This window comes from Phascolarctos cinereus, unplaced genomic scaffold (genome assembly GCF_003287225.1).
Source record: "Phascolarctos cinereus isolate Bilbo 61053 unplaced genomic scaffold, phaCin_HiC Scaffold_1;HRSCAF=81, whole genome shotgun sequence".
Classification (NCBI taxonomy): Eukaryota; Metazoa; Chordata; class Mammalia; order Diprotodontia; family Phascolarctidae; genus Phascolarctos; species Phascolarctos cinereus.
In genome coordinates, this window is record NW_027555514.1 from 18,406,789 (window position 1) to 18,422,559 (window position 15,771).

At 43.6% G+C, this 15,771-nt stretch overlaps 2 protein-coding genes across 4 annotated transcripts in view; one reads left to right on the forward strand and one right to left on the reverse strand.

The window, feature by feature from the left end:
- Positions 1-11,786, forward strand: part of TAX1BP1 (Tax1 binding protein 1) — a 79,290-nt gene extending 67,504 nt beyond the window's left edge. For 2 of the 3 annotated variants that reach the window (XM_020993359.2, XM_020993360.2), the window contains 2 exons: positions 5,182-5,267; positions 5,765-6,383. In XM_020993359.2, coding sequence (XP_020849018.1) covers positions 5,182-5,267; positions 5,765-5,966 — 288 coding nt within the window. In that variant the 3' untranslated portion in view covers positions 5,967-6,383. Of the gene's footprint in view, positions 1-5,181; positions 5,268-5,764; positions 6,384-10,393 lie in introns of those variants that run through there. The other variant, XM_020993361.2, reaches the window with a different exon arrangement.
- JAZF1 (JAZF zinc finger 1) overlaps positions 10,183-15,771 on the reverse strand; it is a 247,990-nt gene continuing 242,401 nt past the window's right edge. Inside the window, exon 5 of the mRNA XM_020993362.2 lies at positions 10,183-10,661. Within this exon, the coding sequence (XP_020849021.1) occupies positions 10,485-10,661 (177 nt within the window). The 3' untranslated portion in view covers positions 10,183-10,484. The remainder of the gene's footprint in view (positions 10,662-15,771) is intronic.

Consider the following 15,771-nt stretch of genomic DNA (forward strand, 5'->3'; position numbering starts at 1 on the left):
TGCCACCACAAAAAGAGCTGCTATAACTATTTTTGTACATGTGGGTCCTTTTCCCATTTGTATGATCTCTTTGGGATATAGCCCTACAAGTACTATTGCTGGATCAAAGGGTAGGCACATTTTTATAGCCATTTGGGCATAGTTCCAGATTGTTCTCCAAAATGGTTGGATCATTTCACAGCTCCACCAACAATGCATTAATGTTCCAATTTTCCCACATCTTCTCCAACATTTACATAATGAGGATTTTTAAGTGAGTGATTTAAAGCTTCCTCATAGTCCTGAAATAATTTGCTTATAAAATTATTTGAGGTAGATATAATACCCGTCATAGGAATAATCTCTCTCAGACTGTAGAAAGGAGCAGTGAATTTTGGGTTGCTGCATTTTCTGTCTAGCTAAGGGTCAACAGTTGTTATCACCCAGAATTATAAAACTGTTAATTATCTTGAATATGTCTTTATTTTATTTTTTTTTCGTGAATGTGTCTTTATAAAAGATAATAGACTTTGGCCTTTAAAATAGTGTATCTGGTGATGTGCAGAGAGGTCTGAGATCTCCCTGCCTTGCACATTGTCTTTGCTGATACAGATTGCGATCCATGCTGCCCACCCTGGTGACTCTTCAGCTCCTGAGTTTGCAGCAGAGGAGCATCCATTGTGCGTTCTCTGCATATTGTAAAGTGACTGTCTGCTGCTGGTCATCCTTCATCCTGGGCCACCCTGAACCCGGTTTCTTTTCCTGTTGTGCATTAACCTGACGATCTCTTTCTCATGCTTTTCTCTGAAGTTCTTCGTTGATCACCAGTTGCTGCTTGTATGACTAGGGCCTTCTTGATGATGATAATTTCCACTTCTTCAGACACACTTTTCAATATCTCATGGCCATACAATGATGTTGTTAGAATGTCGATGTCATTTCCTGAAGGCAGTTTTAGCCCGTTCCCTTCCTAAGGTTCAGTTCTGGGCCCTGCTCAATGTCCTTTTGTATGGCCTGTCTCAGATGCACAAACTGATGGGTGAATGAATGAATGAATGAATGAAAAAAAGTGTGGTAAGTGTTTACTGTGTGCAGAATACTTCAGAAGGAAATAAAAAATTAAGACAGGATGTGCTTTTAATGAGCTTATGTTCTAAACTGGGGATACGACACATAACAGGGGCCTTGGCTGCAAGACTGATTGAAGAGCCTGGTGATCCTCGGGTGCCACAGTATGCAGCGTGCCAAGATCCATAAGCCTGGGGGCACAGAGGGCATCATAGCTAGGTATAAGGTTAAGACCATTTCTCAATCCTAGATGGATCCTGGCACCTGTACTCGCATCTCCTTTCCTGTGGGAGGGAAACTGGAAGGGTTGGTGGGGAGGATAGTCAGCATCTATTGCAACAAGCACCACTGGGTAGCATCCTAATGAAAGTCTGAACAGGGTGGTGACTACTCACTGGCCTTCAGAAGGAAGGAGAAATACTTAGGGAATTCTTTAAATTCTCTGTACTGGCAGATCCTTTTTTTTTTTTTTTAAAGATTCAAAGTCTATTAACCCAGGAAATAAAGACCAACACCCATTCTGTGATTCATTCACCCAAAAGCCACAGAAGCGCCTTCTTTGCAACGATTTTAAAGACATTTAATGACAATATTTGTATGATCATATATGCTGTTATTTGCCTGATTGTATACTGTTTTGTGCCCCAAATATGGTTTCCTATAAATCCCAGATTTTGAAACTAGATAAATATGGGAAAACTTTGTCATAATAACAAAATAGTTTATCTTAGATTCAAATTGAAGTATCTTTCTTCATGTTTTTCATGAAACATACGGGCAGCCTGGATATCTTTCACTTGAATATCTGTTCTTTAAATACACATATATTTTGTGTGTATGTGAGAGATGGAGAGAGAGAAGTAAGAGTTTCTTGTGTTTCATTCTCCAGCTTTAATATTTTGGACATCTCTGGGCTTGAGGGAGTGCGTGTCCCAAGAAAACTCAGCTCAAATCATGAGGCATCTTGAACTGTGTTGATAACTTAAACTCAACATGTCCAAAAATGGAAGCATTATCTTCCCTTCGGAACGCCATTACTGCTGAGGCATCTCTATCTGCTGGTCTTCCAGGCTCCGAGGAGGCATTCTGCACTCCTTACTCTTGTCCTTCATCTCCAGTGGTCTCTCTGTCATCTTCGGAACCTCTGTCCAGTACTCCCCCTTCTCTCTTCTGATGCTGCCCTTACTTTGGTGAAGGCCCTCCCCACCTCAGGCCTGGACCATTGTGGTAGCTGCCGGAGGAGGGGGGGGGTGCAGAATGCCTGCCCCAAAGTCTCTGCCTACTCTGGTTCAGTCTGGTTCTCCTAAAGCCCAGGTCTGACCATGTCATACCCCCAACTCAGTAAATTCCAGTGGCTCCCTGTTGCCTGCAGGAGCAAATACAAAGCGCTCTGTTTGGCCTTCAAAGCCCTCAACACCAGCCCCCCTCCTGCTTTTTCCTGTTTTCTTCCCCCTCATTCTCTTTCCCCTCTCCACCTCGAGGCCGTTCATACTGGCCTCCTTGTTGCTTCTCATAAGAGACTGCATCTCCTGACCCTGGACATTTTCTGTCCGTCCCTCATGCCTGGAATTCTCTCCTTTCTTATCTCTGTCCTCAACTTCCTTGGCTTCCTTCAGTACTCAGCCAAAGTCCCACCTGATGCAAGAAGAATATCCGATTCTCCTTCATGTTAGTGCCTCCCCTCCATTCATTGTCCGTAGTTCATTCTGTCTGTACCACATTTGTACTGCTGTTTGCATGTTGTTTCCCTCCATCAGCCTGAGCTTGAGCACAGTGACTCTCTCTCCATCACTTCGCATGTAGTGGGCATGTGTAAATGCTACTTGATTGAGGAAATTAAAACCAAACCTACTGTCGTATCTGTTTTTACCTGTCATAAAAGAACAATTTAAACAACAAGTGGTTGCAGAGAAGAGAGTATTCTGCATGTGTTTAGCCGCTGGATTTCATGCACACAAACATGTTTTTGGGCATAAACAGACCTTCCTGGATAACTCGTTACCTACCATATGCCACGTACTGTGCCGAGCACTTTATAAACATTCCATTTGATTCTCATGACCTTGGAAGGGGGTGGTGGTAGTGCTGTTATACCCATTTTACAGTTAACGCAGACAGGTGAAGTGACTTGCCCAGGGCCACACAGCTAGAAAGTATTTGAGGCTGGATTTGAACTCAGGTCTTCCTGTGTTTAGAACCCCCAGCTGCCTGTTTATGTATTTTTAGCTTTCATGAAATGAGAGGAAATACTGGAGGGTGATCTAGATGCTGTGCCTGAGAGATGATTGAAATGCATGATCTGCTGCCATCGACAGCATTAGCCAGATGGCTCAGAACTGATGGGGCGGGGGGGGGGGAGGGTTGGGAGGACATGGTGTGGAGGCATGTGAACCTGAAGCTCTTTTCTGCTAACTGAGGCTCACAGACTTAGGAGTCTTATCTGACAACCTATTATCAGGATTGGATTTTTATTGTCAAAAGGTGTTCCTGCTTATAGGTGGGTGCACTGCCTGGATTTAACCTCACCCCTACCCCCATACATCTCTTCCTCATTTTAATAAGTTCTTTTTCCTTGATTATAATTATGAGAGTTTACTGGAAATTAATGCATTTACTACTTGGCAGTAGGCACAGAGGTACATTGGTTTTTCTTCCACATGTGGTTAAGGTGGTTGTTTAATGTGAATATTAGAGCATACTGATGCCAGAAATTTGGTCTAAGCTGATATTTTTCTCCACAGATCCTTAGATAAAAATAGCTAAGATAGTTGTAAATACATTTCAAAAGTCGGTTTTAACCAATGGCAGTGCTGTTTTCCAGCCTTACTCACACTAACCAGTCTTCAACACTTAGACTATTCTTATTTTTTTTTAAAGTTATTTTTAGAACTAGAAAAAATCTGCTTTCTCTTCCTCTTACACCCTGACCGCCACCCCAGTTATTTTATTTATATATCTGTCTCAGTTTGCACTGAGTCCATCATCTGTCTGCCCGGAACTGGGCAGGATATTTCAGCATGAGTCCTCCAAATGTTGTGTAAAAAAAGTATCTCAAAGTAGTGAGTCTTTACAGTATATTGTTGTAGTCTTATAAATTGTTCTTCTAGTTCTGCTCATTTCCCTTCACATCAGTTCATACAAGTCTTCCCAGGCTTCTCTGAAAACCATCTCCATCATTTCTTAGTAACATTCCATCACATTCATATACTGTAATTTGTTTAGCCATTCTCAGTTTGATGGGACACCCAATCAGTTTCCAATTCTTTGCCACCACAGAAAGATTTGCTGTAGTTTTACACGTGAGTCCTTTTCTTCTTTCTCTTTGGGGGTATGGACCAGCATGGATGGATATCTCTAGATCAGAGGGTATGCATAATTTAATAACTTCTGGGTCTTAGTTGCTTCCCAGAATTGCTGGGCCAGTTTATGGCTTTGCCAACAGTGCATTAATGTACCTTTTTTGGGTCAAGTTTGCCAATCTGATGGGTGTAAGGCAGATCCTCAGAATTGTTCTAATGTTCATTTCTTTTAATTATTAGTGATTTAGAGCATTTTTTCATATGGCTATTTACTTGGTGATTACCTCTCCCAAAAATGAAATGAAGAAATCATTTGACTATTTATAAATTAGGGAATGCCTCTTACTCCTATCAATTCGAATCCATTCCTTACATCTTAGAAGAGAGACCTTTATCAGAGAAACTTGCTGCAAAGATTCATTTTACCAGATTACTTGCTTCTCTTCTAATTTTTGCTGCATTGGTTGTGTTTGTGCAAAATCTGTTAATTTCATGTCATCAGAATTGTCCATTTGAACCTTCTGTGTTCCTCTCGGTCTTCTGTTTGATCGTGAACTCCTCCCATACACATAGATCTAACATAAACTCCTTCCTTGGTATCTGACTTGTGGATGATGTTAGCCTTTATATCTAAATAGTTACTAAAGTTTAAAGTAATTCTTACAGAATTGACCTTCAAGCTCATGTTCACATGAAACCCTTACCAAAAGATAATAAAAATACTTAGTTTTCCTTCAAATATAGTCTAATTTCCTTTGGATTCTGGCATAGTTGAGTTAAATTACCTGTTTTCAGACACATGGGAATAAATGCTGTGGAATTCTGTTTTATGCAGGATGATGATGAGAATGCCCTGACTGCTGCAGAACCTCCAAGCCAGCCTTTACATGCTCACGGGACGGGCTTTTGCTTTGATTCCAGGTAATCTTAACCTTTTCCATGTAGAATTGATGCTTTCTATATAGTTTCAGAAATTCTTAGTTATTCAGTAGGGTAGATGATATGGGGAATTTCAGCTTGCTTTCATCCTTATGGATGATTACAAAAGGCTTTTTCTTTGAAATTGAGAAACAGTTGGAATCACGTGCTTCATTTTACTTATTATAAGGAACCATTTTGGGAGCTCAGACAACAAAAAATGCAAAAGACCAAGGGTTGAGCTTTTGGGAATGGTTCCCCTTGCTGATTCCCTGTCTTGGGGAGCCGGGAACGTGGCCCCCTGGAACCGCGGGAGGTGTCTGGGTCTGTGAAGAGCAGTGAAGTCACTGATGACATGAGGGAGGGGATTGGCAGTGGGGGCCCCTGGTGTCTGTTCTGGAGTGACCTACGGTTTTCTGAGAAGCAGTGCTTAGCATGGTAGCACGCATGCATTTATGTATCAGAAACATGTAATGATTTCATGTCCCTGTCTCTTCAAGCTTTGATGTTCACAAGAAGTGTCCCCTCTGTGAATTAATGTTCCCTCCCAACTACGATCAGAGCAAGTTTGAAGAGCATGTCGAAAGCCACTGGAAGGTGTGCCCCATGTGCAGTGAGCAGTTCCCTCCCGACTATGACCAGCAGGGCTTTGAAAGGCATGTTCAGACCCATTTTGATCAGAATGTTTTAAATTTTGACTAGAATGTCACTTTTTATTATGCATTATTCCAGTTTACCATTCAAAAAAAGATCACATCCAATAGCTAAACCATATCCGATAAAGTATCTACTGCAGTTTTCTGACTACTTACATTATATGTTACCTGTGTACAATGCAGTAGAATTAGGGTCAGGATCAATATCTGGCTTATCAGCAGATAGCAATTTAACCTGTTTCTCTCACCTGCTTTAAGAAAAGAAAGAAGTTCTTTGTGTGTATGTATCTTTATTTATTCCCCGATTGTGAACACTGTATCATTAAAGGATACAGGGATTATTTTAATGTGACAACAGAAAAAATTATATGGTGGTGGGTGACTTAGCCAACTGATAACAAGCTTCTATCAAATAGGTGATTGAGCATGACTAAATATTATGTAATAAAAAGTATTTCTGATAGCAGTCTTGTGGAGTAATTCCTTGGGTAACTTTCAGAAGATGTTATAATTTATTCTGTGAACATATAGTTTTTTAATCCTCTTTAGTAAAGAAGTTTAGATGCATGTATGATGAGATTACCTGCTTGCAACATAGCAAATACCTCTTGTACATGTGAAATGTTTGCCTTAGGAATTAATCTAAGAAAGCACATTTTGCTTTAATCCAGTATTTTTATGAATTAAAAATATTATAATTAGGTTTATCTGGATGATTATTTTTAAATCAGCTTACGGTTGTATTTATAGCTAATGGAAAAGTGGTCTTGGCAGAGCTCCATGGTGCAAGTGAAGAAACCTCTGCACCAAGCTCTCTGCTCAAGGCCCTGGGCTTCTTGGCCCACGCTGGCAGGGGGTGGTTTTGTGCATTTTGCACAGTTTTCCTGTAGAGCATAATTTTAAGAATTAAGTTTCTAATTAAGCAATTAAAAATGTGACAGACACACCAAAATCAAGGTCATGTGTTTCTTTAGTTAAAATTTGTTTCTGACTGTATAGTGCTCATTACATTAAAGTTAAACCCATATTGGAGCTCTGGGGCTGTTTTATTTCATTATTATCCAATTAATTTGTAATAGTATATTTAGGAGTTCTTCACTGGGGTTCATGGATCCCTATGACTGTAGGAGATCAGTGAGTTTGGTTTTTTTTGTTTTTTTATATTTTGATTAATTTTTTTTCCACTATAAGCAGTTTCTTTTGTGGTATTGTGTGCTTTCTTTTATATGTTTGGAAACATTCAGGGCAAAGGTTTCCCTAGTCTCCGCCGCCACTGGGACTCTTCCTCTTCTCTTTCGGCTCAGTCCTCCTCTAAATTAGTAAATTAGCACCACTTCTGCTGTTAGGCTGAAAGCCTGGAAATTCCAACGGTGCTGTTTCAGTGGTTTCACGATTTCATTATTTATTAGCACTTAAGCAGATTGTTTAAACTTGCCCTGAATTTAGTCATCATTTAAATGATTGGTCAGACTCGGCTTGGTTATAAGGGTGCTTTCCAAGTCGTTTTGCATTATGGCCTGTGTACATTTTCACACTTGGATTACTGTTTGGACAAGTTTGGACTTCTGAAAACTTAGGGGTCTGGGGTCTGAGGGGTCCTCCTAAGTTCTGAGCCACATAGAGAGGGGAGAGACGCTCCCTCAAAGGGTCCTGTCTCCCACCCCTCGATACCTCAGGCTGTAGATGAGGGGGGAGAGTTTCCTCATTCCTACTTCCCTACATAGATGAAACCACAGACTGCTACTAAAAATAGAATCCTAAATTGAGTTGGAAGGAATTTTAGGCATCACCTCGAGTTCAGCTGTTTCATTTGGGAGATGAGTAACAGGCCCAGAGGTGCCATTAGGCCCAGAGTTAGAGGAAATCTTCCCAAGACCCACCCAAGAAGGACTTCCTGACTCTCTGCACAAGCTGGCTTAGGGGCCCCTCTTTGGAGCCTTGTCGATGGGTGACTAGACCAGGGTGGGGAGGGAGGACCTTTGGTTCTCACAAGAAGCAGAATGTCCTCCCCCATCACCAACGTCAGTGTGTGTGTATAATGTGTGTCCATCAGGGATCGTGTATGCACACATTATCGGGGCCCACTCCTTAGAAAATGTGTAAATGCCTCACGTGGAATTTTTTTCAAATCAAGGGTCACACGGTTTTCACCGTGCCACATGCAGTCTGTGTCAAAACAGGACGTCTGGTCTTCTTGTCCCTCCTGAATTTTTTAACCTTGCTTTGATCCAGAGGGTTTGGTCCAACATTTCAGGTAGAGGGGCCACAACGTGGCTTTGTTTTCAAGTGAAGTAACTGAAAGGAATCAAACAGGATGTGACCAAGCAATGCTGGGCGATCAGACGTCAGTCCAGGTGAGACGAGAGTCAAGGAAGGGCGGTTCTTGCTTTGGGTCAGAGGCAGTTTATTTTAAATGTGATTTGATTTACATTTGTAAGCAGCTTTCTCAACAGGAATTCTATATCAATACATCACCTTCAATCCAAACAAACCTCTGTCACTTTCAAACTTAATGTTCTTTCCCCCCAACAAAACATATGAAAATATAATTTAAAGCACACTTTTCACAGACACAGTACAATACATTCACTATACACGGTGTAACAAAATAGTCCCGTCCTTACCTGTTTAGTAATACTGTCACAAGGAATAGGTAATTAGAAGCTGGAATTGATTTCGTAGCTGAAAGGAAGTCCCATGCATGATGATTTTATTTTATGACTGTTTAGCTGCTGAGCTAACTGATGCAGCCTGCAGACCCTGGCCCTGGAAGGAGCACGGCCTGGTTGGCTGCCCGGAGCCCGGGGGGCCCCTGCCAGGCCCCACCTCGGCGCTTCTTCAGTCTGGATGGTCTTTGAAACCTAAATGGTAGCACTGTGTGTTCAGAATCACGTGCCTTTAGAGATCTGAGGGAAGTGTGAGAGGGCGTTCTCTTTATAAACACTTAAAAACCCCTCATTAGGAAGGATCCAGGGCTGATGAAAGTAGATGTTTACACATCTGGCTAACAGATAATTGTCATCCTTTCAAAGTTTAGTTAAGTGTCCTGAAAAAAAAAAAAAGGGCCACCTGCTTCCCAGCTGTGTCGAAGACCTTTCATCACATGTGCACAGGCCACAGGGGGAGAGCGCTGTCACAAGCAGCCCCAGCTTGCTTTTTACCAATTTGTTTTGTGGGAAGTCGGCCGTCTCGGAGCAATTTTTATTGCATAATTAGGCAACTGGTAAACTCATGTTTCAAGAATAGCACTTGGGAGAAAAGAACCCTCCAGGCGTGATGGTCCCGTTGCTGAGGAAAAGCTCAGGAATGGTCCCGATCGAAGGGACTGCTACATGGGCCACCTCGGTCACCCTTCTCTTTGACCACCTGTTGCCAGAAGCACTTCATGTCAGTAAGGCTCAACGTCTTATTTCGGCAAAGTGAATTCTAAAGCTAAACAGAGTTCCGATTGGAATGCAGACACCTAGAGTGTGAGGCCAAACGTCTCCCTCCCCAAAGTCTCCCAAATACCAGCCTGGAGGGTCTCCCCTTGAAACATGTTAGAGCTTTCATCTCGATTCGCTGCCACAGGCACGATGGGGCAGGAGCTGCAAGAATTGGCAACACATCAAACATGAGATCTGTTGGCAATAGAGAACTGCAAAGTGCTTGAAGGCTTCGTCTGAAGAGGAAGGGAGCAGAGTTTCACACACACAGGCTGCACTCTTAAGTATTTCAGAGTGTTTCCAAACAGATTTTAGGGGAAATATTTCATTGGATCTTGGTCCTCAAACATCTGATGGGCACGAATCGAGCATCCAGCACCATGCCTTGACTTGGTAGGCACTCGATGGGTGGGTGGATGGATGGGTGGATGAAGGAATGGAATATACCTCATAAAAAGTCATTTCTAACATTAAAAGGATTGTTTGCTCAGTCACATGGCAAGATCTTCAGCATTTCAAAGGGGAAAAAAGATTTGCAAGAAAATAGAAAAACACAGAAAGCACACCTCTATGTATGTTATTTAAGTATGAAAATATTTTTAGCATATTATGTTAAACATTCTTTCTTATTTATATTTCCAATACCTAACGACTGGCTAGCCACGGGTCCGAGCTCCCCTAGGTAAGGCATGTGAACCAGCATGATGACGGTGGTGGGGTTTTGGTTTTGCACACGTGAGTTGACGTGTTGAGAAACTTCAATCACGTTACAATCTTGAATTATCTCAGTGCCAGGCTTCCCCCCGAGTTGGTAACACTGCAATACGATTAAACCTGTTTGCCACATGCCCTCATTTTTATTTCGTTTTGGGGAAATGTTCTGAAGAGCCTAGAGCTTTTGTCTGTTTTAGCACCTTATATCAAAGTAATGAAGATGGTGGGTATGGTTGATTACATGTGCAAATGTACAAAATCATTAACTCTACAAAGATAACATTCCAAAATTACAGAAAAAATGTAAAGCATGCATTTAACTCTTCTTTTAAAGGGTTGCTGAAAGCTTCCCGTGACAAAGGCGGCTGTTTTCAAAAATCAGCAACTGCTGGTGAGGATTTCTTGGCACAGTTAGGACCAGCGGGTTATTGCTGCATCTTCCTGATAATCTCCGCAGACACTGGGGGGTGGAAATTGATTGTGTGGTGCCGCAGGCCCTGAGCGGTCTTGTAACTCTTCCCGCAACGGCATTTGAATGGCTTACGGACACGGATCTGTGTTCTGTGGCCGTTCTTGGCATGGTACTTGATGCCATTGACGTTCTGCAAAGGAGAGAGAAACGATCAGTCTTTCTGAGGACGCGTATGGAGGGTACTCTGGGCCTGCTGTCCGGGACCTGCGGGTAGACGGGCTCTAGGGTGGGGTGTCCCTCTGACGCGGCCTGTGGGGGGATCGTACACGCTTGGGATCTGGCGGGAACGTTTGTTAGAGATTATTTAGTCCAGCCCCGTCATTTTGCCAACGAGCTGATTTCCCAAGATGCTTGTGAGCTACGCCAGTAAAAATCAGAATCCAACTTCCAAACCCTGGTCTTTCTACTTGAGACAGCCTGATGTGTTAAGTGGGAAGAGCCCTGGATTTGGACTCGGTTGTACCACCTTAGGACAAGTGACTTCACCTCTCTGTTGGATCAGGTGATCAGTAACCCCCTTCCCGGTTCCAAGTTGCAGGATCCTAGGACTCTTAACTCTCATGCTGCTTAGGGTCATTATTCAGCCGCGTTATGTGTTAAGTACAACTTGGTGTGATACCACAAGGACATAACCATCAGTTATATTTGTCTGAGTTCTGTGCTTGAAAGATCAATGTTACAAGGCTCGGCATCCCCCAGGGTGGCCCACTTTTCTCATGGTCTTCAAAACAACACAAGATCTGAACAGTTTTGTTCCCCAGTTCCTACCTTGGAATAATTTAATTGCTCTTTACAAAAGTTAGCTATTAGTGCAGAGACTGCAAACAGTGAGTGGAAATGGGACGCCTCTCCATCCCATGACCAAGAACTGAGAACGAAACTTTTTAGTCCCAAAAGAGCTGTTTCTCCACCGTTGTGTAATTAAACATCCCTGGGCCCCCCAAAGGGGCAATGCCCTGATAGAGGATTGATTGGCTAGCATGTCCTCCGCATTGGAAGATTATTCTAAGAGGGAAGATTTGAGGTGGCCACTTTCCGCTCTGGTTTATGTATCGCATTTTGAATGAAGTAGTAGAAGGAGATTTTGGGGAGGTGGGGGACTGAGTGTGGAGTATTTCTTACAGTGTACTGCCAACGTTAATTCTGCTGAACTGCTCGGGTCACAAAGGTTGGCTCCCTTATTGGGAGGGGGAGGGAGACATTCCAAAATGAAGGTGATGGATAAAGAAAAGAGCAATAAAATTCATAAACGACATGTTTCTGGTGGTCACTTTCTTGCCTGGAGTCACTCTCTGGGCATAGGGATTAATTTGTTAACTAAGAGGCAGATATTTTTCTCGTCCTTTCCATTCCCACAACTTGCTCGCCTACTCCAACCCTCAGACATTTAAAAGCCCAACATTCCTTCTACAGCATTTTTATTTCAACAAACAGCAAGAGAGATTTCAGTGTTTCCACCTAATTCCCCATGACATGCACTTGAGGATCACCGAGGGAAGAGGCATCACAGATAGGGTTGTGTCTCCAACAGTGATGTCTTTACCCCAAAACCGTCACTAAGCTCTTTTCCCCACTTACTAACCAGTGTCAGCTGAAATAGAGTTAACGCTTATTCCAGCAAAAAAAAAATCTCAATGGAAATTTGTAACCAACTATATTCCCAAGGTAAAACAATACCTATTCACTCACATACTAATTAAAGATTTTAAGTTAAAAATGCATCTAAACTTTACAAAAAGTCATGAAACGGAGGCAGTTCCTTCTGCCAGCTGAGTGTAGATCCCCCAACTCATACTGGACGGAGAAAGGGAGAATCCCTGCCCTGTTCTACCCAGAGCTGTGAGGGGCATCCTCAGAAATACCCATGTGGTGGGGACTGTTCCCTCCATCTTCTGGGTGCTAACACTATTGCCAATAAGGCTTTAGAGTTTACAAAGGGCAGAGTATTTAAAGGGGAAAGAGGAAGTGGATGTACTGAGTACAGACAGCTTTCTAGCCAAGATGGTTTTAGCCAAAAAGAGGAGGAAAGATGGGACAACACTAGAATTGGGGGTTTTGGGGGGCAAAGAAAAGGAGAAATGTGGGTATGTTTGTAAGCAGCAGAGAACAATCCATTAAGTAGGCAGAGACTGGAGATGAGTGGGGATGGCAGAATAGGCTACCACAGCTGTGAAAGAAGGGTTTCCCCCCTTGAGGTGGAGAGAGGATCTGTGTTCAGGCCCAGGCTGGAGGAGATGTCCTCCCAATTCTGAGATTTGGTGATAAAATCGTCTGGTGACCAGAGACGGATTACAAGACTTCATAGGCTCAAATTACTCCAGCCTTCAGTCCATCCAGCTTCTATTTATTCACTCATTCATCCATCCAACAGACACTTACCAAGTGCCTTCACAGGGCCCCTTTCAGGGAAGGAGAGTTAGAAAACATCCCTCGTCTTTGTTTTCAAACGGTGCTGCTGGCTTTGGGATGGGTCATTAAAGAGTCCAGTCACACCTCAGGGGCCCACACCACTCACACCTTGATGAAAAATAGGACTAAAAATAAAGACAAACCGATGGCGCATTCCTCGGGATCCACACCACAGAAATTCATCTCAATTGGTGCTTTTACTCCTAATTAGGTTAGGGAAGAGTTGGAACCAGAAATTTCTTAAGCCACAAGAATCCAGTGAAAGCCATGTGAAAACCAAGCCCCTTCTGCCCCAGAGCCCTCAGAGGAGTGGTGGTGGTGGGCTCTTCACCCCCTTTTAACGGTTAATGTAAACAGTCATTGCGTGTCTGGTGTAAGCTTGCTGAGTTTGGAAGGAAAACGCAGCCAAACCCGTATATCAGCTTTACTGGAAAAGTTAGCCTGACAGTTCTATCCTCTGAAACACGCTCCCTTGTCCTAAGGTCGATTTATAGGGACAGAAGGGTTTTAAAGCTCGTAGCAACCCTAGGGATCCATCTATCGTCTGCTCCTCTATCCCCCAACCCTATTTTGCGGATGAGAAGAAAGTCCAGGAGAAGAGAAATGACTTGGACAAAGTCACACAGGGCCTGTGATCCTCTTTTTCCCCAAATCTGGTTCTGATCTCCTTGCAGACCTTTTCTTCTCTCCTCACTCCCCCCAACCCCCAATCAAGTAATTTATTTTGCTTCCCTGCTTTCTCTTTGCAAGCTAAACTGTCATTAAAGTAAACTCCAACTGCGTTGTATATAACAACTTTGGGGGCCCCATTATCACCATTTTGAAAACACTGAGGAGGAATAGCTTTACACAGTATTTCAGGGAGAAGATACTTCCCCTGAAAGGGATGATATTAATACACCCAAAAGGAGCTGAGACTGTCAGGAATTAATGACCAATATGCCTGCTTTCACATCTTTACAAAATCTTTATGGAAATGCTCAATATGTCTACTGAGTATGAGTAGCTAAATACTAAAAGCTGCATTTTCTCAGTAAAAATATGAGAAGGGAACTTCCAGGTTTGGACAGAGGTACGTGTTCAATGATCTTCTAATCACGTAGGCCAGTGGAGATGTACGTTTCATGGGGGTATCTTGTGAAAGGTCCCAATGGAAGGGATTTTTTCTGGGTGTTCCTGTATATACAGATGATACCGTATTGACTCCATTATCTCCCATCTCATTATGGGGCTTCCTCAATGAGATCAATGATAATACATGGCCTATTAATCCATACAGGGAACATTGAATGAATTTTGTTTTTCGGTTATTTCAGTCATATTTGAATATTTGTGACCCCTTTCAGGGTTATCTTGGCAAAGATACTAGAGTGGTTTGTCATTTCCTTCTGCAGCTCATTAGACAGATGAGGAAACTGAGGCAAACAGGGTGAAGTGACTTGCTCAGAGACACACAGCTGCTAAGTGTCTGTGATTGGATTTGAGCTCAGGAAAATGATTTTTTCTGACTCCAGGCCCAAAGCTGTGTGCATTATGACACTACGTAGTTGCTCTCATTAAACGAATGGAAACTGTTTATTGTCCTGTGACATGTAGTTAGATAAATATAGAGGTTTCTAACATTGGTTAGAAACATCAGTCTCACAGGTGAGGCATAACTCGGTGACATACTTTCTGAAAAAAAGATCCTGGGGTCTTGGTGGGTTGCTAACTGGATATGAGTCTATAGCCAACAACTTTGGTTACAAAGACAAGCATCTGGCCTGGGACTAGAGAATGGACAGTTCCACTGTCTTCTACCCTGGTCGGGTCCCACCTGGAGTCTTTTGTCCACTTCTGGACAATGAATCTGGGGAAGGACATGGATAAGCTGGTGAGTGGACAGAGGAGGGCATCTGGTCCAGTGACGCGTCTCATGTTGTGTGAGGATCACCTGAAGAAGAGGGGGTTGTTCAGGTTGAAAAGGAGGATTTGGGGGGACATTATCAGCCTCTCCACTCATATGAAGGGTTGATGGAAGAGAGATGAGCGTTCCCCGTGGAGGCCAAGTGGCCAAGAGGCAGATTCTTTGGCATTTAAACCAGCTTGACCCCTCCCTGTATTTCCAGTTTTAATGCTCCTCCCCTGGGTGAACTGCCTCACCCGACTCCCTGTGGTCTTCCTGGCCTGGGACACTCCTTCCTGGTCTCCATCTCTGGATCTCTGGCCTTCCTTATGACCCAGCACCTCCAGGCCTTTCCAGGTCTCTCCCTGCTGCTGAAGCCTTCCCCTCCATGCTAGCTTCCACCTACCCTCGGTGTGTCCTGGATGGGCTGACTGACATGGGTGGGATCTCCTAACAGAATGGAGACTCCTGGAGGGCAGGGACTCTGCACACCTGGTGCCTGGCACAGCGTAATTCCCTGCACGCTTGTTGACGGACGTGCTGAAGAGTTATCTGCAGGCCTAGGGAGGGAGTGGCTCTTCCCCACGGAGCCTAGACAGACGTCTGATGGCTGTTGTAGTGAGCGTATCTGCCCACTGTGCGCTGGGTCCCCGGCGTCCGCGGCCCTGTCCGGCCCCATCCTGTGCACATGTGATTCTCTGGGCAGCCCGCTGAGCCAGTACATCAGAGGCATAGCCAGGAGAAAGAGCCTGTTCTGGATGGCATTCGGGGACGCCATCCAGACGGTCTCATGAGAGCGCTGCTCCTCTGTCCCAAGGCCCTGTGGTACAAGGTGCACAGTCCCTAGCTGCCAACCTGTGCCATTAAAACCGCAGGTGATAGAGCTCCAGCCCTGGAGTCAGGAGAACCTGAGTTCAAACTTGGCCTCAGACACTTGACACTTACC